Source organism: Triturus cristatus, chromosome 6, assembly GCF_964204655.1.
Source record: "Triturus cristatus chromosome 6, aTriCri1.1, whole genome shotgun sequence".
Classification (NCBI taxonomy): domain Eukaryota; kingdom Metazoa; phylum Chordata; class Amphibia; order Caudata; family Salamandridae; genus Triturus; species Triturus cristatus.
The window spans coordinates 560,698,959-560,723,340 of NC_140589.1; the positions used below are offsets into that span (position 1 = coordinate 560,698,959).

General features: G+C 45.5%; 1 protein-coding gene across 1 annotated transcript in view; it reads left to right on the forward strand.

The window, feature by feature from the left end:
- Positions 1-24,382, forward strand: part of LOC146817397 (dynein axonemal heavy chain 5-like) — a 1,608,734-nt gene that overhangs the window by 61,813 nt on the left and 1,522,539 nt on the right. The window contains exon 3 of the mRNA XM_085609634.1: positions 19,815-20,054. Within this exon, the coding sequence (XP_085465760.1) occupies positions 19,815-20,054 (240 nt within the window). The remainder of the gene's footprint in view (positions 1-19,814; positions 20,055-24,382) is intronic.

Here is a 24,382-nt window from a genome sequence, read left to right on the forward strand (position 1 = left end):
GGAAAAGGCATTCGATAGATAGGGTCTCCTGGAGATTTCTTTGGGCCGCCCTGTCTTACTCTGGGATCACCGAGAAATTTATAAAAGCTATACAAGGACTGTACATCAATACGGGGGCCCGTGTTTTGATTAATGGGCTTTTCTCTGAAAGATTTTCTATTGCCCGGGGAACTAGACAGGGATGCCCATGTTCTCCTCTCCTTTTTTCAATCTATATCGATTCATACATTTGCCGGCTCGAGAACCATACGTCAATATTACCTATTCAAACACATAATCATAAAACTAATATTTTAGCATATGCAGACGATATAGCAATTGTCACCCCCGATCCTCACAGTGCTATAACTGCTATAGAAGATGAGGCACAATAATTTGGAACTGTCTCAGGGTATAAATTAAACCCTGGGAAAACTCAGATTGTTCTGAATGATAAAATCAAGATGAGGGACATAAGAGTTACCGATAATGCTGTATATCTAGGGGTTAACATAAGTGCCAAAATAGAAAATGTAGTCAGTATTAATATAACCCCCTTAATTGCCCGCACCAAAAAAGAACTGGCTCGATTGAATAATTTGCACCTGACAATAGGGGGCAGATGCAACGTAATTAAGATGCTGTTTCTGCCAAGATTTTTATATTTCTTTCGAGCTACCTGTCTGGAGTTCCCCACAGAATTATTAAAAGCAATAGATGCAATTTTTTCGAGATTCATTTGGGGATATAATAATCCTCGTCGGGCCCTCAGATGGATCACCTTACCTAAGGAAAGAGGGGCATTAGCTTTACCCAATTGTAAATTATACTATTGGGCCACTGTCCTAAGGTATAGTGTAAACTTGATTTCCCAGGATTCCTATGATCATATTATACCGACACCTCAAGAAATTATTCTAGGGGTGGGCTGTGAAGGATGCTTCTGGCGACACATCAACGATTGTTATTTCAAGAAAACTAAGTTTAAGACTATATCTAGTGCATATAAAGTCTGGTGTAATGTACGAAAGCTAATTGGGCTGGGACGATATTCATCCTATACCCCCTTAAACAATAATAACGATCTTCCTGAGATCTTTCATGATAGTTGTATCGAACGGTGGGTCATTGCCGGGCTGAAGCAGCTAGGTTGTTTTTATACTCCGAATGGTCTCAAAATATTTTCGGAGTTACATCTCAATTATGGAATCAGCAACAAAGATTTTTTTAAGTTCCTTCAAATCAGAGATTTTTTATCCAAGAAGGGGGGGGCGGCGATTAAAATTTCAAACAAGTCAAATTATAGATAACGTATGTAAAAAACCTACCCCTAAGATCGGGGAACTATATGACGCTTTGAATTCGCTACTCCCGGATGATATGGAGAAACAATACACAAGCTGGCAAACAAAATTAGCAGTTCGACCAGAAATTCCCACTTCTGCGTTTGAATTATCGCAAACAAATTTGATGTCCATTAAATTACAAACCCAATTTTATAAGACATTTTTTTCCCTATACTATACTCCTCATAAAATTGCAAAGTGGGGACCTGGAAAGGGAACTACATGCCCGCGATGTATGTTGTATGAGGCTGATATTATTCACATGTTCGCTTCATGCAATATGCTTACAAACTTGATAACAGAAATTTCTGGTTTTCTCTCCGAGATATTTCAAATCAGGATGAACATAACAACGTAAGAGATTATATTGGGAGTTGCAAACCAGAAGAGACTAAAGCATATGCAAGGCCTAATCTTTGTTGCTATGACAGTTTTACGGATGTGTATCGCTACATCCTGGCTCGATCCGAACCCACCCGCTTTTGCACAATGGAGAACTAGATTACTGGCAACATGTAGTCTTGAGGTGACCATTTCCAAAAATAAAGGGTATAATAAAAGAAAAAGAGGCATGACAATCTGGGAACCTTTGCTTTCATGGATACACATCCACACTTACTTATCATTTCGTTTTGTGACCTCAAACGTTTGTCGTTATCTTATTATTTTTTTTTCTTTATGTGATGTAGTGCCTTTGGTCCGGGTGGGGGGGCGGGAAATATGGAATGTAATATGGGGGGGGGAGGGAAACAAAAAAAAACCTTGAATAAAGATTTAAAGATAATCTGCAGCAAAATCTGCATATTTCTAAAGGGCCATCCACAACCTTCTGGCACATTTTAGCTACATAAGAAGAAATGTGTCCTGATATCAACCTGCCATTTAAAATAGATATCAATCTTTTTCAGATAGCAAACAATTGCCTGAAGTCTCTGTGATGGCAACCTCTCACTTATGATGTCAGTATACACAGAGTCTTTCTGCTGCCTTTGCGATAGTAGGTAACAGTCTGGATATTAATATGTGGTAAAGTCCTCACAAACTGTACCTTACAAGGATAGTGCAAGTCAGTGAGGTGTTCTGTGAGCCTATAGAGGCTAAACACCATAGACTGAGAACATTTATTTGGTTACCAAAGTACCAGGTGACTTTTAGTCTCCCTTTTCCATACACTGAGAGTATCTACTTTGTATAAAGTGTAGGATGCACAAAGGGCGGGGGGACTTTGATACCAGAGAGCTGATGAAGAGCGTGATTGTGGAAGTGGAGGAAGGCTAACACCGAGTGTGTGGCAAGTGCCGCTACAAGTGTCTAGCTCTCTTAGCACTGTTCTTTACAAGCACCTCTCAACACTGCCCTCTCTGTGGAATTCAACACAATCAATCACCTCTCACTGTTGTTAACCCTTGCTGCTCTTGGAATCACTGGATCAGCCTCTTTGCCACATCATCAACAATTTCCCTAACCAGTCCTATTTCCCAAACCTCTGCCCTTGGCCTGCTTCTTTTGTCCATTTACATGAACTACTGTTGGGATTTGGTCTCATCATTCGGCATCTCCTCTAAGCTCTATTCAGAAGATATCCAAAACGTTTTCTCTTTTGCAAATCATTGGATCGGTCATTGCATGTTCTGCCGATTTCCCATGCTGAACTCTTCTAAATCACGTTTTGAGACTTTGGGACTTCGTTTATTGGTAAACACTAGGATTCTGACTGAGTTTTGCAGAGATAAAAGCTTTTATAGTCTCTCTGCATAAATGATGACTGTAACTAGGGTTTCTGAATACACGTTGATTAACAAAGATATATATACATGGAAGATACAATCTAATTAAAAGTCATCGGCAACAAAAGCCTCTATCTACATAGGCAATACTGTTTAATAAAAAGGAAAAAACTCGCTCATACAATTGCTCATTTGAAGAGATAGTCTATGTAATCTGCTTCTAAATTAATCGCACCTATAAATTTAGAATTTACATGTTGTTTGTTCATTTGATATTTATAGACCATACGTGATAAAGAACAAAACATTGGAGTCTTTCGATAATCAACAAAAAGAAAAAGATGTGTCTACATCATTTACATTAATTTCAGTGTTAGGCAGGTAATATCACGCCCTCCCCTTTTTATCTTGAACTTTATGGCTAATATTAATTAATAAAAACTTTTTTGATAGTGATTAACAAAATGATTTACTTGTATATATTTCTTTAGACATCATTGGGTTCCCCTTGCTGTCTCTACATTTGGCTCTATATACATAAACCGTATACAACTAGGAAGATTGGCAACTATTTCTGCCGTCATAAGGTATATACCCAAGAGGCTCTAATTTATCATAAAAGTCGCATATATACATAAAAAATATTTATCATTTCTCCGTTTCTTTTCTTATCTTTCAGTGACTATATATATGATTTTGGCAATAGAATTTGCCTGAAAAGACACGAGAATTTTCTCTTTAGTCATCAGTAAGTCATTGAACATTACAGTTTTTTCCTTTAGGTTCTCTGTTTCTATCACCTTTTCTTAATATGGTTTAGCCGCATTAGTTTGAAGGCATATTTGTTCTTCAACAATCTTATCTTTATGAAATTTCTATATCCAGACATTTTCTTTTCTTTTCTTTTCCTTTCTTTTCTTTTTTTCTTTCTCTTTCTTTCTCTCTTTTCTCCCCTTTTTTTCCTCCTCTATCGTAGAGGTCTTTCACATATATATCTTTTTGACTTTCTTTCTTTTACCTTTATATCTTAGTAGAATATTGGGGTTTCCAGAAGAGCTGATTCTAATTCAAACATGTTATTGTAAACCAAGTAATGTAAATATCAAACACAGTGTACCTTTCAATTTCAGGAAAAAAATTTGGGTGGCTTTCCTGACGAAGGCGCCAGTGCGCCGAAACGCGCGTCGAAGACAATCTACTGCCGCATCACATTTTTTTGTACTGTTTGACTTTTTGCCTTGTTACTGTTTTAACAAATTATTGTTTGTGATCATTATACACAAATTCCATGGTGTATTAATTCAACAATAATAACAAAAATAAGCACAAACAAAATTGATTTATTTTTAAATATTGGAAAAATGTATCCCTCTTTTTAATCTGTGATTGTATATGGCCAAACAAAATATTTTTATATAACAAATCATCCTTTCTTTATAATAAAGAAAAAAGTTTATTTATAATCATCTATTGTGGTACACTGTGCTTCTTTAGACAAATTTTGGTTTTGTCTCCTGAAATAGACATTTATTGTGACAATTACCTCATTACAATTGCCTTGGAAGTTATTACCTACTATGCTTGTTGCCCTGTCCTAGGAATTGATATATATACTCTACAGGGGGTCCTTGATATTTTCAAAGAACTCTTCTAAATCAGACATCATTTGTTTACCCACTTACTCTGTATGAGGTATTTTACCTCACACAGTCTTGTTGCCAGTTTTCAGTTGATAACTATACAAAACCTCATTGATTACTTTGGATTTTATCTAGCAGCGTTCCTAAAAATGCACTAGTTGTGGTTAAAATTGATTATTGTTGCGGTCTCTTAATTGGTTTGACAGTCCACTCCCCTTCTCTCCGTACAGGTGCACACCCCTGAAAATATATATGGAGCTATGGGCAAGCCCCCAGCCATCCGAGGGCCCCAGTGGAAGGGCCGCTACATCTGCCAACCAAAATTCACTCTTCCTAGCCCTGCCTCGAGCTACTGATGACATGAGTAGCCTCGAGGAGAGAGCTGAACCAGAGCACTAAAGAAACAAGGTCATCAGGAGATTAGCTGATTCTGCAATCCTTATAGGGCCATTGTGAGAAGTTGGCCTGGTATATGATGTTCACTAGTTAAAGTGACCACCTTGTACCATGCCAAGCAACCCTTATGGTGTGGTTGTAAGTCAACCTTTTCGGACTAGCTGCCCTAGTGGTAGCGTAGGCTAAGCAGTCTTTGAGGCTAAACTCGTTAAAGCGTGTTAAGCAGGCTGTTTTACCAAATGTAACCCCCCTTTATACCAATGAAAGGACACCACACAGATATATATTGAAAATATATATGTATTTATTTCTCAAAGTATCCCCTAGACTCTTTATGAGCACAGGAGCACAAATCGTTAAACAAGACAACGTTATAATATACAGAAGTTGCACTTTATATGGATGGGCCCTGGTGGCCACTCAAACCATATACTAAAATAGTGGTATAAGTACCACGAACAGGAAAGTGAAAGGGCCTAGGGCCTCTAGAATCGCTGGGCCTACAAGGAGCTAACTTCAGTTAGTGACCAGGAGGTCCACGGGTCGCGTGTGCAGTGAGGAAAGTTACACGCGGGCTCCCATAGGTTTTCAATGGGTGCGTAAAAGTTTAAACGTTACTGCAGAAAGGGTCTTCTGGATGGACTACGTTCTTAAGATTCAAAACACAGACACTAGAGATGTTTCTCTACACTTGGGCACCGGAGTGCCAGCTTTACCTCACCCACAGGAAGCGGGTGCATAGGTCTCGAAGTGCGTCGGGTTTCTTCTATCGATTCAATGGAGCCTGATGACAAAGATGCTGCAGGCGGTCGGTCCAGAAGAGATGCGGTGGATCCAAGGGTGGATCGGAGTTGTAGAAGACCTGAAAGCAGAGGGGACAGTGTTCACAGTCACTAGCCAGTGACCGGCGTGGCGCCAGGTAGGTACCAGGCGATGTCGGGTGCAAACAGGCAAAGAGGTGTAGCTTGTCTCCGCAGCCACGTGGTCCCTGAAGGTCGACGACGTCCAGGAGTCGAGTCACGAGCTGTCCCACGCAGGCTCTCGCTGTCGGCGGTGTCGGCGAATCGAAAGAAGCAAACAAGCCTTGGCAAAGGCAGGAGTCGTGGAAAAAGAGGAAAGCTGATTGTTCTGACCAGCAAGGTCAGAGGGGCTGCTCTTTTGGAGAGCAGCTAGGGCCAGTCTGGAGCGACCAGACCAGCATCATTGATTTCAAGTTTCGTCGCCAAAATGGCCACTAGCCAACGGGCCAGGGACCGGGCAAGCGTCAAGATGCAAAGTGCAGAGGGGCCCCACGCAGATCGTGGAGATGCTGGAGGGCTCACCTTTGGTGCAGATGCTGCTCGGTGGTTGGGCTTCTCAGGACCCAAAGCACAACTCGGAGGGAGCCTCTGTCGTTGCGCTTGCAGCTTGTCGTCGGTCTTCCAAGATGGCTGGCTCCACGTGTCTCGGTGCCTCCACGGGTTCCTTCTTTTCAGGGACTGTGGATCGGGCGGTGAGAGGTCTGGAGGTCCAGGTCTTGTCGGGCTCTGGGCTCGGGCTCCGGCAGGAGGCGGCGGCAAAGCAGACGTTCAATAACTGGTTGGTGCTTGCGTTAGCAAGATGGTCACTCCCTGACCATAGGGGAGATTTCCTTCAGTCCTCTGTGCAGCAGAGCGTCGAAGTTCCCGTCTTCTTCTTGTAGTTAAGTTGATTCCAGGATGTCTGAAGTCTTAGGACACAGCTCCTACCTTTAAGCGGATTCTAGGGACCGGACTACCTGCTAGGTCCCTCCCTAAGGGTGGGACCAGGTCCGGGGCTGGTGTGCCCCAGGACCGGTTTGAACTGGCATATGCACCGAGGCTCCTTGTGAGCCTCAGGCATGTCTGATTCCATTCAAGCCCTACCTGACCAATACACAAAATCCTGTCTGGGGTGGTGCACGCACCTCCCCTGGCAGGAAACCCTTTGTCCACGTCTCCCAAGCTGGAAGGACTCCCAGCAGCAGGAGGGCAGACTTGTGTCTGTGGTGGCAGCATCCATTTTGTGGAGCTGAGGCTAGGTCTGATTTTACCCGGGTTTCAGGTACTGTACATGTCGTGTCCCTCTAGAAGGGTGGAATGCTAACCCCATCGCCAGAATTGGCGAGGGGTTAGCATTCCAATTCGTATGACACCTTACTCGACATGTTTTGATAAAGCCAAACCAAAGATAGCATTTAACCGCGAGGTTCATAATGCACTTAAGAGTATATGGTATGACGATATCTGGAAACGGTAGAAGGAAGTTGTTCCAACCACTGCAGACAGGCTCAGCTCATGCCAGAGCACCATCTCACATGGAACCAAGCACTCTGCCTTCAGGATTGTTAAGGCCTGCCATAGGAGTGACTTATAGGTTAACATGTGTCCCATTTAAGGTTAGGTATAGGTATACTACACCTAAGTAAGAGGTGGTTACACCAACTTACCCCAGCTGAGTGATCAGCCAGTTGTGTCAAATTGCTAGGCCAGGCCAGGGGTGGCACAATACATGCTTCAGCCCCTGGTAGGCCTTAGATACACCAATGCCCTGGGTACCTAGTGTACACTGGTACAGGGGCTCACAGGGTGATCCAATTCCAATTGGTTATGCACCTAGGGTGCACAGTGTCAATTTAGTAGAGAGAACAGCAGGGCTGAGACCCTGAGTGGCAGGATCTCAGGCCTACTAAGTCGAAAAACCAGCTAGACACTAGGCAAAAATGTGGGGGTAACCATAGTCAGATATCCACCTTCCTACACAACCCCCCCCCAAACGAAGGGAGATAAGGCTGACCTTGACCAGGTAAGCCTATATTGCCTAAGTGGCCATATAAGGAAGAACCAGCACTGGCATGGTTACCCCCTGTCTCATGGTCCACTAAGCAATCCCTCACCCTAAGGGTATCAGAGGGTCTCCACCATAGGGAATCTCTACCTTTGGTGTGTCTTGGCAAAGTAAAAGGCTGGTGTTGAGATGGAGTACTGAAGTGAGTGTCCTCAAAGTGAGGCCTCAGCTTCCTCCAATCATCCTCCACCATGGATGCCTTTCTTTCTTTCACTGAGTTGCAGTGTGCTCTCAGGGTCAGCCTCTGGCTACCTAAAGCTGGTGGCTGGGTCCCTTTTGTGGGCTTACTGGAGGGACAGGTCAGGTTTGGGGCCCTAAGGTTCCATGTTTGCCTGTGCCCAACAGAATCCCTCTGGGGGAGGTCCCTACCTGCCTGTAAAGGAGATCCCTCAGGAATGTTTTTACCCATCACCTGGCTAGGGCTACTAGTCAGGCAATCCTCATTCTTTTGATGGGGGGGTTCTTGTGGACAGGGGCCCTCTTGGGGTCCACTGGCCTCCCTGACCTCTGCAGCCCTGGGCTGACGGAGGCAGGGTAGAGAGAGGCAGGCTACCTGCACCAGACTGGGTCCCACCTTGGAAGGGGCCACTGACATCAGAGGCTCTGCCAGGCCAGGCCTGGCCACCTCTGGGGCAGTGCCTTCACAAGGGGTGAGGTCAGATCCCTGAGGAGGCTGACCTTTTCCTAATGTCTGGGGAGAGGGAGACTTTTCTTCCTCCCCACTACTCTCTGTGTGGAGTGATCCATAGTTTCAGGCTTCACTACACCTATGTCAGTCTGAGTATAGGCTGAGACCATTACAGCCTTGCCAACCTTTTCAGGGGGGCACTCAGTTTGTGTTTGAGCTGTGACTGTCACAGCTCTACCAGTCTCTACAGGGAAGTCTGTCTGTGCCTGGGCTGTGGCTACCACTGCCCTTCCAACCTTTCCAGGGAGGAAATCTATTTGGACAGGGGTTGTGAATGGCACAACCCCACTACCCTTTTGTGAAAGGCCTACCATTCTAGAATGGGTGTCTTGTTCAACTCCAGCCCAAGCTGAGAGTTCTAAGTCATTCCCCAGTAAGCAGTCTACAGGCAAGGTTGGGGACACTGCCACCCTTTTAGGGCCAGTGACACCTCCCCAGCTGAGACATACTTCTGCCATGGGATTACTATTCTGTTTGCCATCAATGTTTGTTACCTGGTAGGAGAAACCAGGCGAAAGCTGCTCAGAGGGAACTAGCCAATGGGCCACCATAGTGATGCTAGCTCCAGTGTCTCTGTAGGCCTCAGCTTTTGTACCATTGATGTAGGGCTCCTGTCTGTACCTACCCAAAGTGTTGGGACAGGCAGTGAAGTTGGCAAACCCCATGCCACCATCACAGACAAGAGTAGTTGCTGTAGGGGAATTGGCTAAGCCAGGGTCCCCCTGTGTTCCCCAAGTAAACCCACCCAGATTTCTGGGGGCACTCCCACCACCTGGGGGATTACTGCTGACAGTAATAGGTGGTGTGACAGGAGTAATTGGAGGAACAGTTTTGTTTTTAGCCTTTGGGCAACTGCTGTCAGTTTTCCAATGCCCAGGAATTTTACATTCATGGCAGTAAGGCTTTTTAGCTGTGGTAGAGGAGGGAGCTTGGGACCCACCACCCTGTGTGGAGTTTTGGGGCCCTGAGGAAGATTTCTCTTTTGCTTTATCCCCACCCTTCTCTTGAGGCTTGGTGGTATCTTTCTTTTGGTCACCACCCTGGTTTTTAGGCCTGATCCTGGTCCTGACCCATTTATCTGCCCTCTTTCCCAATTCTTGGGGAGAGGTCAAATCTGAGTCTACCAGGTGTTGATGGAGAAGCTGGTTTTGACAATTACTTAAAATCTGCTCTCTCATCATCAAATTGTACAATCCTGTATAATCAGACACCTTACTTCCCAGCAACCAACCCTCCAAAGCCTTAGTGGCACATTCCACATATTCAGACAAGTTCTGAGTCTGTGCCTTCTGGGTATCTCTGAACATTAACCTGTACTGTTCAGTGGTTAAGCCTAACCCATCAACCAGGACACTCTTCAGGGCTCTGTAGTTTCTGACATCCTCCTCTCTAACAGTGAGGAGTCTATCTCTGCCTCTACCTTCAAAGGAGAGCCATAAGATTGCTGCCCACTGGTCTTCAGGAACCTGCTGCACTTTGCAGGCTCTCTCAAGAGCAGTCATCCATTTGTGGATGTCATCCCCACTTTTGTAGGGGGGCACAACCTTGGACAGGTTCCTATTGTCAAAGACCCTATCTTTGTCCTTTAAAGTCAATGCTGCCACCAGTGGGTATAGACCCACTCTCTCTAGGTTGCCTAGCCTTGTTCAGTTTCTCTTCCATCAGGGCTACCTCTAGCTCCTGCTTCCTGATCCTCAGCTGGGCTTCCTGCATTCTGGCCTCATGCTCCCTCCTCTGAGGGTTGGTCATCCTTCTCCTGGAGTGACCTTGCGAGCCTCTAGAGGCATGAAAAGCATTAGATTCACCTGAGTGATTCCTTTGCCTCCAAAGCCCTGTGTTAAGTCCACTGGGGAGATCCAATGGGATGATCCCATTGTCAGTCCCCAATAGCCTTAGGTTAGCTGGGCCACGTATAACACTTGGCACTGGGCTAGTTCTCCCTTCATCCCCACTAGCATCTGTATCCCTATCACTCTCATCCTCTGTAGTATGATTCTCATCTAAGGGGTGACTATTGGAAGGGGGTACCTCAGTAGCATCTTCAGAAGGGGGGCCTCCTGTTCCAGTCCCTAAGGGGCCTAACTGGGAGGCTTTCTTGAGAGCTTTCTGATCTTCATCAGCCTATAAAAGCTCTCTGAGTTCAGCAGAAGTAGGGTTCTTGGGCTGTTTAAGGCCCCTGATATTTGCCAACTGCCTGAGCTCATTTTGGTTTAGGGTAGCAAAGATGGATGGTGCCCTCCGGGGGTCACTCTCAACAGAGATGGGTACATTGGACCCCTCTGCCCCAGCCATTGCTCTTAAGTGTGGGTGGATGTGTTGCAATCTACCTACACTTAGGTTTTCCTACTAAACCTATCTAGTAGTTGTAGTCAGGGTGTGCTACTCCCTTTGCTCTACAACAACTAAGTTCAGTAGAACTTAAGTATATCTATCTTGTTTTATATGTACCTACAGGTACCTATGTGATCTTTCAATTGGTAACCAAGAGATTACAATGGTAAAACACAGCAAGCTCAAATCCCATCCGCTGCTCACCAATGTGAGAAGTTGGCCTGGTATATGATGTTCACTAGTTAAAGTGACCACCTTGTACCATGCCAAGCAACCCTTATGGTGTGGTTGTAAGTCAACCTTTTCGGACTAGCTGCCCTAGTGGTAGCGTAGGCTAAGCAGTCTTTGAGGCTAGACTCGTTTAAGCGTGTTAAGCAGGCTGTTTTACCAAATGTAACCCCCCTTTATACCAATAAAAGGACACCACACAGATATATATTGAAAATATATATGTATTTATTTCTCAAAGTATCCCCTAGACTCTTTATGAGCACAGGAGCACAAATCGTTAAACAAGACAACGTTATAATATACAGAAGTTGCACTTTATATGGATGGGCCCTGGTGGCCACTCAAACCATATACTAAAATAGTGGTATAAGTACCACGAACAGGAAAGTGAAAGGGCCTAGGGCCTCTAGAATCGCTGGGCCTACAAGGAGCTAACTTCAGTTAGTGACCAGGAGGTCCACGGGTCGCGTGTGCAGTGAGGAAAGTTACACGCGGGCTCCCATAGGTTTTCAATGGGTGCGTAAAAGTTTAAAAGTTACTGCAGAAAGGGTCTTCTGGATGGACTACGATCTTAAGATTCAAAACACAGACACTAGAGATGTTTCTCTACACTTGGGCACCGGAGTGCCAGCTTTACCTCACCCACAGGAAGCGGGTGCATAGGTCTCGAAGTGCGTCGGGTTTCTTCTATCGATTCAATGGAGCCTGATGACAAAGATGCTGCAGGCGGTCGGTCCAGAAGAGATGCGGTGGATCCAAGGGTGGATCGGAGTTGTAGAAGACCTGAAAGCAGAGGGGACAGTGTTCACAGTCACTAGCCAGTGACCGGCGTGGCACCAGGTAGGTACCAGGCGATGTCGGGTGCAAACAGGCAAAGAGGTGTAGCTTGTCTCCGCAGCCACGTGGTCCCTGAAGGTCGACGATGTCCAGGAGTCAAGTCACGAGCTGTCCCACGCAGGCTCTCGCTGTCGGCGGTGTCGGCAACTCGAAAGAAGCAAACAAGCCTTGGCAAAGGCAGGAGTCGTGGAAAGAGAGGAAAGCTGATTGTTCTGACCAGCAAGGTCAGAGGGGCTGCTCTTTTGGAGAGCAGCTAGGGCCAGTCTGGAGCGACCAGACCAGCGTCGTTGATTTCAAGTTTCGTCGCCAAAATGGCCACTAGCCAACGGGCCAGGGACTGTGCAGGCGCGTCGAGATGCAAAGTGCAGAGGGGCCCCACGCAGATCGTGGAGATGCTGGAGGGCTCACCTTTGGTGCAGATGCTGCTCGGTGGTTGGGCTTCTCAGGACCCAAAGCACAACTCGGAGGGAGCCTCTGTCGTTGCGCTAGCAGCTTGTCGTCGGTCTTCCAAGATGGCTGGCTCCACGTGTCTCGGTGCCTCCACGGGTTCCTTCTTTTCAGGGACTGTGGATCGGGCGGTGAGAGGTCTGGAGGTCCAGGTCTTGTCGGGCTCTGGGCTCGGGCTCCGGCAGGAGGCGGCGGCAAAGCAGACGTTCAATAACTGGTTGGTGCTTGCGTTAGCAAGATGGTCACTCCCTGACCATAGGGGAGATTTCCTTCAGTCCTCTGTGCAACAGAGCGTCGAAGTTCCCGTCTTCTTCTTGTAGTTAAGTTGATTCCAGGATGTCTGAAGTCTTAGGACACAGCTCCTACCTTTAAGCGGATTCTAGGGGCCGGACTACCTGCTAGGTCCCTCCCTAAGGGTGGGACCAGGAAGGGGGGTGGTTACACCCCCAATCCTTTGTCCAGCTCGCCCCAGGTCCGGGGCTGGTGTGCCCCAGGACCGGTTTGAACTGGCATATGCACCGAGGCTCCTTGTGAGCCTCGGGCATGTCTGATTCCATTCAAGCCCTACCTGACCAATAAACAAAATCCTGTCTGGGGTGGTGCACGCACCTCCCCTGGCAGGAAACCCTTTGTCCACGTCTCCCAAGCTGGAAGGACTCCCAGCAGCAGGAGGGCAGACTTGTGTCTGTGGTGGCAGCATCCATTTTGTGGAGCTGAGGCTATGTCTGATTTTACCCGGGTTTCAGGTACTGTACATGTCGTGTCCCTCTAGAAGGGTGGAATGCTAACCCCGTCGCCAGAATTGGCGAGGGGTTAGTATTCCAATTCGTATGACACCTTACTCGACATGTTTTGATAAAGCCAAACCAAAGAAAGCATTTAACCGCGAGGTTCATAATGCACTTGAGTATATGGTATGGCGATATCTGGAAACGGTAGAAGGAAGTTGTTCCGACCACTGCAGACAGGCTCAGCTCATGCCAGAGCACCATCTCACATGGAACCAAGCACTCTGCCTTCAGGATTGTAAAGGCCTGCCATAGGAGTGACTTATAGGTTAACATGTGTCCCATTTAAGGTTAGGTATAGGTATACTACACCTAAGTAAGAGGTGGTTACACCAACTTACCCCAGCTGAGTGATCAGCCAGTTGTGTCAAATTGCTAGGCCAGGCCAGGGGTGGCACAATACATGCTTCAGCCCCTGGTAGGCCTTAGATACACCAATGCCCTGGGTACCTAGTGTACACTGGTACAGGGGCTCACAGGGTGATCCAATTCCAATTGGTTATGCACCTAGGGTGCACAGTGTCAATTTAGTAGAGAGAACAGCAGGGCTGAGACCCTGAATGGCAGGATCTCAGGCCTACTAAGTCGAAAAACCAGCTAGACCTAGGCAAAAATTTGGGGGTAACCATAGTCAGATATCCACCTTCCTACAGCCATTTAAATCAGTGGCGTAGCTAGGCACTCTCCCGCCCGTGGCGGTCACTGCCTTTGCCACATTCGAAGGCGCTGAAAAGCGGGATGGGTGCTGGCGATACATTCTGTGCTTGCGGCCCTCGTGGCAAATGCATGTGAGAGCGGTGGGAGTGGAGCCGCACCCAAAACTCGTGCCCCCGGGGTGGACCGCCCTCCTCCCCTTGCTACGCCACTGATTTAAATGAGATTTTATATATATATATATATATATATATATATTCACTTAAAAAATCATAGGTTTCACACATGTTATAGTTAGGTGGATATTTCACTCGTAAAAAAACAATGAAATTCCACCGTTATAGTTAGTTCAGATAACTATAGCTCGCGCGCCCGCAATCCTCTGCTCATGACATCACATATTACATCACTCATGACATGGTCAGTGGCATCACTCTTGACATCAATATATATATTTATTTTCCAATAAACTACGTATTAAATTTGTGTTTTTTTTTAAAATGGTTTTTCACCGTGCGCACCCCGCGATTTAAAAAAAAAAAATGTAAATGTTTTTTTCTGCCTTCAGGGACCCCCTGACAAAGACTAGGGGGTCAGGAACTATCTACCCTGGCCCCTTTTCACGTTCGCCACCTTCCTTTTCCACTCTCGCACTGAAAACAAACAAAATGGCGACACTTCCTGATTTCGACCGATTCGAACGTTGACTGACATGTAACAACCAATCAGAATTACGCTCGCGCACGTTAGGGTGCGCGCACGGTCCGCGCACGGTGCGCGGCTATAGACATGTATGTGCTTTTAACTGCAATTTTCTCAGGAACTACTGAACAGATTGACTCCATATATGCAAAAGGCACATCCCTGACCTTAGGACTACCTCTCTGCCAAATTTCAAGTAATTCTGTTCAGCCGTTCGGGCTGTACCTTCGACTAAAGGTCCTATGGGAAAATGCATGGGGAAAATGTGTTTTGGGACCCCCCTTTTTTCTCGGCCCCCGCTTGACGAATCCCCCCCGAGACTTTCAGGGTAGGAGCTGAGCGGAGCGCCCCATTAGTTTTGAAAATTTTGCGAAGATTCGTCAACCGGCGCCAAAGTTATTCAAAATAGAATTTTGAGATTTCCTATGGAAACACCGTCCTAACTATAACTATTTACTGGCAACCGCCAGTAGATAATATATATATATATATATATATATATATATATATATTGCTGCTTCAACACACCAGTCAGGTGCACTCGCAGGCGGGTGCTTCTTAGTGCGGGGGTGTACCCGCATTCAAATATTGCTACAACTCTCCTTCTCGCATTCACCATCCACTAGAGAAAGACAGCACTCGCGGGGGCCGTTTCCAAAGTTTATTCACTGGAAACTGGCACGTAAACAAATATATATATATTTAGGTGAAAGTACTGATGAGAAGCATCATTGTAGCCCATTTTCCCCAGCACTATAAAATGAATACAGGAATTGCTAGAGAGGGGAAGTGACATCAGAGATGGAGAGGTAGCAATACAAGAATCTGCTAAAATGTTGGTCATATTATCTCTCCCTCTCACCAAGCAGGTTATGAGGCAGAATAAAATACTTGTGAAGTGAACGTCACCTACAAAGACCAGAGGAAGAAAACTAGTCAAAAGCTGAGCCTGGGCCACCATTGGCAACCAGGGGCTTAGCTACTATTGGTGCAGCAGGTGCAGCTCCACTGGGGCCCCATCCCTGAGGAGTGGGTTGAACCACAATAATTGCCATATTTAACTACCCCAACAGCAGTCAAAAGAGCCATTTTCCACGCTTGCACCAGGTCTGATGCATCATTGCCACGCAACAGTTGGCAACCCATTTTCCATATGTTGCATTCAACAGGGCTGAGGAAACGGGTGTGCCCCGGCATCCACATGATCCTACAATTTAAGGTTAGCTGTTGAGAACATAGGAGCCCCAGTCATACTGTTATTTAGGGCAGCGACGGGTGTGATGCTCGGCCACAGCTGTTGCCTCAGCCCTTCTAACTGCAAAGTATGCAAAATGGGTTACCTACTGTAGCATGGCAAGGATGCATCAGACCTGGTGCCATCTGTGTCAGTGAGACCGTGGTCTTTGGGGGTGTATGAACATATGTGCATATGAATGGGATACACATAATGGGTGACTGATAGCCTGTGTCGTATGTACTTGTGGCACAGGACAAACCTTTCACCATATATGGCATAGTGAAATGTATAACACAAACATGCAACTCTTTTTTTAAATGGGAGCAATTTAAAGTGTAGAAAAATGTTATGCAAAAATGTTCATAGTGTGAAACATTTTTCTACACAGTAAATTTCTCCCACTTAAAAAAATGGCTGTATTTTTCAGCCATGAATGTGGCACCATGTCTACCAGCCACTGGGAGCAAGATGTCTGCTGTGTATAAAGGTGACACTTTAAAATGGGAGAAAATGTAACTGAAGAGTTACCTTTATGTTTATATGGATTACATAAAACTCATCATTTATCTTTTCTCCCATTTCCAAGTGTCACATTTACAAACAGCAGGCATCTTGCTCCCAGTGTCCTGTAGACGTGGTGCCCTATTTATAACAGAAAAATACAGCCATTTGTTTAAATGGGAGGAATTTAAAGTCAAGAAATATGCTTCATAAGACATTAAGAGCCCTATTATAATGTCAGTCGGAAAGCTTTCACTTTCGACCACCATATTACAATGACAAGGGTTGGAAGTGAAACCGGACGGTCATTCCGGCTGGCTTCTGACAGGCTCAAGGAGCCCATCGGCCAGTCATAACCAGCATGTAATCCCTTAAAGACGGCGTTTCCGCAGTCGGGATTATGATGACGGTTTCCCACAGGCTTTTCATGTTGAAAACCGACTTTGGAGGCCCCTAGCAGGGCCCCCTTCTTTTTGCAGCCTCTGGTTGGGGCAGAGGGGGCATCTATGGTGCCCCTCTGTGCCTGCCACGTGGTGCAAGGATTAACAGAAACTCCCATTTCTCTGTGGGAGTATGCGACCACACCATGTGCGTTTGCATTGTAATAGTGTTGTCGGGACCACCAACCAGAGGTCGTTTGGTCCCGAGACCGCAACTGTGTCATCTGCCCGACATCATAATCAGGCCCTTAGATGTAATTGGCTCAATTGAAAGTGCAGAAAATCATTAAGACTTCGAGTCCCACTTTAATGTATATCGGAGGCTTTTCGGCCGACCTCTTCGGTTTCACTTTCGACTGCCGCATTACAATGCCGGCGGTCGAAAGTGAAACTGGCTGGTTATTCTGGCTGGATTTCGACTGGCTCAAGGAGCCCGTCGGCCAGTCTAAGGCCCCACCGAAATCCCTGAGGATGGCATTTCCGCCGTCAGTATTACGATGTTGGTTTCTGACAGGCATTCCATGTCGGGCTGTTCGACATGGAAAGCCTGTCGGAAAGCGAGTGTAGGGCCCAGCCTCCACGGCCTCAAGTTGTGGGCCACGGCCTTGTGAATCCCTGCAGGGATTAACAGAATGTCCCATATCTCCATTGGAGCAGTGGTATAGCAAGGGGGGCCGGGGGAGCCGGTCTGCCCCGGGGGCACGAATTTTTGGGGTGGCTGGCGCAGAATTTATCGGCAGGACTCCCCCTCTCTCTTCAGCGCGGCAAAGGCAGAGACTGCCACGGGCGGCAGAGTGCCTAGCTGTGCCACTGCATGGGCGGTTGTGCTATGGCTGGTTTACGGCAACAGCGCAAGCTCCCTTTGAGTATGCGGTCATATTGTAATGGCAGTGTCGGGATCGCTGTTATATAGAAATATTTTTCATCAGTTTAAATTCACCCATTAAAAAATTACTATTTTTCAGTTATAAATATGGCACAGTCCGTGGCTGCTCCTCTGCTAAGGCGGAGGAGCGTTCCCCCACTGCTGCAAAGCAGTGAAAGAAAGAACAAATAAAATGATAAAAACTTGAGGTTATTATCATTGTATTTGTTACTGCTGCGCAGCTTTGCATGGCGGGCGGGGCTGCGCTGCTCTCAGAGCAGGGGAGGAGGGGTGGTTTGCCCACTCCAAGTGCGCAATGGCTGTTTGACCGGCCCTCTCGGGACGGTCAAACAGTCATGCGCACTTTGCATGTTCTCCATGCAGGCTTCATTACAGCCTGCATGGAGAACATGCCCAGGCCCCTATTACATGGCTGAGCGCCAATCCACGGCGCTCAGACAAATCACAACGCTGCGTTGCAGTGTTGTGATTGGCTATTGGGAGGGAGCATGGCTGCTTCCTGTTCTGGCCCCGGAGAGTCTGAGATGGGAGAGAGTGGCGAGGAGGTACGTTTTTTTCTTTTTCCTATTTGTGATGCATACCCCCCAGCCTGCCTCGCCACCCCCGACCTGTGCCGGCCTCTACTGGGCACAGTGTCTACTGACCACTGGGAGCAAGAGGCCTGCTGTTTGTAAATGCAACACTTTGAAATTAGAGAAATTTAAACTGAAGACAACACTTAATTATTAATTCCACTTTTCATTTGAATGTTCTCCCATTTAAAAGCATTCAGAAACATTGTTTAATTCTCACACTCCGTTATTGAGTAGTCAAGGACTTTTATTTAAGAGTTGTATACCTCAGTGCTGCATTTCTTCCCCTCTGTGCCTCAGCCTGGGTCATGGATCTGACTCATCACTGCTCATTATCACGCTCTGCTATCTGCAGCCTGATGATAATAATGTAAAATAAACACAGCTGTCTCTAACTTTAAAAGTAAAATGTGAGTCTGTGCTTATTTAAAAATTAACTCATGGCTACAAGCTACTCTGAAGGTGTCTGTAATCTACTGGTTGCTCGTGATCAATTGGTTGGCGGCCCCTGATTTAAAACCTTCCCTAAACTACTCAGTTAACAAGACAGTCTTAGCTTTGGTAACTCGCATCAAGTAGTGACATCACAAGGCACATAAATTATATTGCAGATGACTAGTGGCATAATTTTCGTATTTCATGCGTGTCCTGATGTCAGAAGCTGCGTGTTATAAGAAAAGAGTTCAAAGATTTTAATAGGGATATTACAATCTACTGCAGTAATGATGAAAAAACATGTATGGTTGTCTGGATTACCATTAGAGCTGAAAATCTATTAAAATCTCGGCCTAATTATATCTAATATTTCGGCATGAGTGAGACATGTGAAACTGAATATTAGAAAGACTAGTTTAATTTTTAAGGGGTTACTATAATTTAACAGCTTACCATAGGTTTGTGGGTGATAACCTCACTTCAAACAGCCGCAGCCCACTTCCTTTAAAGGAAGCCTTCCTGCAGCCAACCCACACATCCAGATACAGTGGTACGGGCCGGAGCTGCCACCTTTGGAACTGGGGAAGGTTCGAGCTTTAGAGTTGCCTCAATATCCAGGGCAAATCACGTAATCTCCTCGTGCCTACAAAAATTAATGTGTCCTTGTGTGATTTAACTGGTGCTCATGGAAAGCGATCCAATACCTTCCGGTGGACTTTGCACTATATTAGACTGCACCTTTTTGTTTTTTACAAATAAATCTATGAACAATGCTCGCAAATAAAATTACACTTTGTGTTACTGATATACAACACCACAGTTAAAATAGAAAGAAATACAACAGCCGTAAGTGCGTGATTGCAGACAACCCCCACAATTGATCAGAATTTCTGTAAAAATGTGCCTGTGTAAAATTCTTCCAATTATGATTCTCAGAACCACGTTTTGAAATTTTCTTAGCAAATTACTTTCTCGTCTGGCATTTGGACGTAGGTGCTCTAAACCTACTCTTGAATTATCTGCCAGTTGTAAATGTTTGCAGCTAGCTTAGCTCCAGCTACGCAATATCCTGTAGCACCCTTGGAATGGTCAGATACATAAATTGCTGGTTGTCGTTTTCTTTCCCCCCTTAGACAAGCACGGATGTGGACCCGGTCAGGATGGAGCGAGAGATTTTCTGTGGAGAAATAAAAGAAAGCCCGGTGGAGAACCTGAAGTGCCTCCTGACGGAGCTCTTCTTCCCGGTGCTGCGAGCACAGACGGACTGGGGCTCCTGCAGTCAGGAGAGTGTTGCGCACTTCCTGTCAGGCCTGGACAAGTATGTGGCAGCCATTCAAGACGTGTCGACCATGGCTAAGACAGAGAAGCAACAGGTAATTAAAACAAGCATTGGCATAGCCAATAGCCAGAACTTTTGCTATGTTGTAGAGCATTGTGGCTGCTGTGCATCATGTTGCAAAGTTATAATAAAAAGTGTTAAGCATTTTTGTTGCCTTTATACAAATAATAATTACTGTAAATGAAGATGAAGAGTAGAGTAGAGAAAAATATCAAGCCTAGCATTTCCCAAAGGTCAGTTTACATAAATAGATGTATCAACCATAACGTAATATTTGTTACATAGGTTTTACTGTGCTCCAGAATTCTATAACTGCAAATTTGCACATCCGAACACAAGATATTTGTACTAATTATCAGTCTAAATTAGTTTTTCTCAATCTTTGTGACTACTGTGCATTATTTGAATATTTGAGGTGACAAGAGGTAGTGATGACATTAAATTGCACAGAAAACAAGAAAAAGAGTAAAATTAACTTATTGGCTAATTTCTTCTATCTACGTTTAATAGCAGTGAGCCAATATGTGTAAACTGGATTCCTGTATTTAACCCATTGCATTTTTTTTTACAATCAAACGGTTATGTCCTTCTTACCACTCCTTTCAAGTGGATAATGAGGGAAGTGATTTATCCATAAGGATAGTGTTCCTGATGCATTCAGCTTTGTGAAAAAGAATGTACAAATATAATAATAAATATAAAATATCTGTATGCTAATAAGATATGGGCATCCAGGGTGCAAAGTCTCTGGCCACCCTACATTGGTGAGCATCTTTTCAGACAATATGGCTGTTAGCATTGGCCAGTATTCTGTTTCCCTCTATTCTAGAAGTTTTAAGAATTTCCCAAAACATTTTGGGTTCAGCTAGGTAAACTATACTAATAGGTTGCCTATACATTGCGTGACAGCAATGCATTATGCAATAAATAAAAGCATGTCATTTTAAGCCTTTACCCCTTACACTGCTAACAATGCAAAACCAACCTGAGAGCCATACTGCATTTAGTTATGTTTTTAGGTCTCACTGAGTCAGCGCGCATGCGCTGCTCGGAGAGACTTTAGTAAGGGCCTTAAAAAATGCTACCGCCAGCTACAGCTTGCAGTGCATGTGCGCGGTCGCGCGCTTCAGCAGAGGCGCCATATGGCGTGATTACTGCTGCGCACGCACCACTCTCGCACATGCACTGCAAGCTGTGGCCGGCGGTAGCATTTTTAGCTTGCTAATCGCGGCACCGGTGCTTTACTTTTAACATTAAAAGTAAAGCGCCGGTGCCGCGATTATAGCACAAGTAAAGAAATAGAAACAAACATCTATTTTCTTACTTTTGTTATAATCGCAGTACCCCCGCTTTACTTTTAATGTTAAAAGTAAAGCACCGGTGCCGCGATTAGAAAGAAAACAAACATTGGCATATCCAATAGGTCTCGCTTTTGGAACCTTATAAGAGTTGCATAACTAAATACTTATAAGTTCCCAAAAGCGAGACCTATTGGCTATGCCAATGCTTGTTTCCATCAGCCAACGGACTTAACATCTGTTTCTATTTCTTCTTTGATCAAAATGAATGTGCTCACTTGCAACTTCATCTTGACGTTAAGATGTTTAAAACATGCTAAACTTTCACTAAACTGAGCACCTGAAATAACTTGAACTTCAAGTAAGTGCTCGAGCATTTCTGGCTTCTAAGTCTGGAGCAATGTTCTGAATGTGAACTAAAATTAGTTATTCTTACATACTTCCTATTCCTCCATTAATCACACTTAAGAACACAAGTTGTATAAAACTATATAGGGAAATGGATATTTGAAGGTTCAAATCATAGAATGGATACACAAGAAGAAATCTGGGGGTTGGACAAATATGGCTTATGTTAATATTTCTCTCTTTCCATGCCACACTTTCCTTGAACTTCTCACTGAACAACAAACTGAAGTGATGATACAAATCAGGATGAACTGGTTTGGTGGTGGGATGGGGCACAGAAAATAGTCACCACTTAAAAATTGCTTCATCGTTATGTTTGTTATGCAGCTATTTACAAAGACACGGACAAAATGTCATCCAGTCCTAACATTATTCTGATCTTTTGGTTCATAGTTCTAAAAAATTGCACTTTTTTACGGGATTGAAAAATAGAACACCTGTAGTGGATTGCTGTGCATAAAAAACAGCTGATATCCAAATGTAGAAACCAGCAATGAAAGTCCCTTCCTTCCCACAGACACTGTTTAGGTCTCGCTGAGGCCAGCGCATGCGCTGGCTCGGAGAGACATTTTGTAGTTGGGATTTTTAAAGAGCTGCCTGTGGCCTAAAGCTTGAGTGCACGTGAGCGTGCACGCGCGCAGCCGCCAATCACTGCTGCGTGCGCAACACTTGCGTGCACTCAAGCTTTAGGCCACAGGCAGTGCGCTCTCGCCGTCTGTCAACCATCCGCTTCCTTATCCTTTAACCACCTCCATTTTATCTGTATCACAAGGAGCTTTGAAGCCGGAGGCGCAAGAGGCCTCTCACAATGTCGCGCTTAGCTGCCACCTTAAATAGTAACCCCAGAGCGAAGCCACGCTGCTGACGGGGGCAGCCAGCCCTCGCCTCTCCACAAACAGGTAACATTACATGCGCAGCGCTCTTTGACACTACAAACACACGCGCCCGTGACTCCTGGCGCGCTCACGCTATGCTGTGATGACCCTGCGCAGTCCACCTCTCTCTCCTACACACACACTCATGTGCGTGACCCCTCCACTATCCAACAACCTGAGTGCACGTGAGCGTGCACGCGCGCAGCCGCCAATCACTGCTGCGCGCACAACACTCGCGTGCACTAAAGCTTTAGGCCACAGGCAGTGCGCTCTCGCCGTCCGTCAACCATCCGCTTCCTTATCCTTTAGCCACCTCCATTTTATCTGTATCACAAGGAGCTTTGAAGCCGGAGGCGCAAGAGGCCTCTCACAATGTCGCGCTTAGCTGCCACCTTAAATAGTAACCCCAGAGCGAAGCCACGCTGCTGACGGGGGCAGCCAGCCCTCGCCTCTCCACAAACAGGTAACATTACATGCGCAGCGCTCTTTGACACTACAAACACACGCGCCCCCGTGACTCCTGGCGCGCTCACGCTATGCTGTGATGACCCTGCGCAGTCCACCTCTCTCTCCTACACACACTCATGTGCATGACCCCTCCACTATCCAACAACCCTATGATAAAACCCAACACGCTCGTGGTCAAAGCACCGTCTGAAGGCACTCCTGTGCACTCTGACTTGCACTTCCGGATGCACCCTGGAAACACACCAAGCATGCACCCTTATCGGTGCCCGGGTGCCCCCAAAAATAATCCATGAATTGCGGCTCACACACAATGATTCGGTTCCATCTTGTATGTATGCGAGCTAGAGTGATCTCTGTGTGCAGTGCATGCATGTCTATTCACTGGAGCCTACTATCACCTAGTTTTGTGTGCAAATTATATGCGTATTTTGAATGTGTTGTGATTGTATTGCTGTGTATTGTAACCAGTGTACCGTGTTGTTCGTTGTGTGTTTGACTGTTACTTTTTATATTGTGCTCTTTGGATTGTGGTGAAAAGTGTGTATTTTGGTTTCCTGAAATGTCTTTATGTACAGCACGTACACATAGTTGTGCATTGTTGTCTTATGTGTGCCCACTGCTTTGCAAGTGGCTGGACTGCTGTGCATTGGTGTGTGTGAGTATATTGTTACCCAATGTGTTTATATGCGTAATTACATTTTACACTTAGAACTATATGTAGCAGTCCGAGTTTGTTGCTCCGTTATCCGTGTACACTTGTTTGCTTGGACCCGTGCTGGGTTTAGGACTGTGGGTTGGTTCCTCCTGCTGTGCGGGGCAATCTGTGTCTGGAAGGTATTAATTGTGGGCTGTTCGTTTCTTACTGACTGCTGTGTGCAGAGCTGTGTATTCCTTGCTCAGCGTTTTCTTTTGTCCTCATTCATCCCAGGTCCATACCCCTAAATTTCCGGAGATTTTGCACTTGTCTTTCCAAGGTAGCCATGCCTGAGGGGTAGTTTGCTTTCTCTCTTGGCGTGCATCAGCATATAACTGAGTATCGAGATACAGAGAAAAGAATGGATGTAATCATAGGACAAAGTTATGAACCATTCACTCACCAACATTACCTTGTTCCAACCAACTCGTTAGTGGTAACCAAATAGTATGTCTTTTAGAAGTCAGATGTGCGACATCCATTCTTAATATGTATCTTAACAAGAAGAGCCATTCAGTATACTTTGGTGGGCACTGTATGATCCTTTCCTGCAAATCTCTCTACATACTAAAATTATTAAGTAGAGTAGTAGCTTTGTTTTTTCTTTACTCAGATTTAC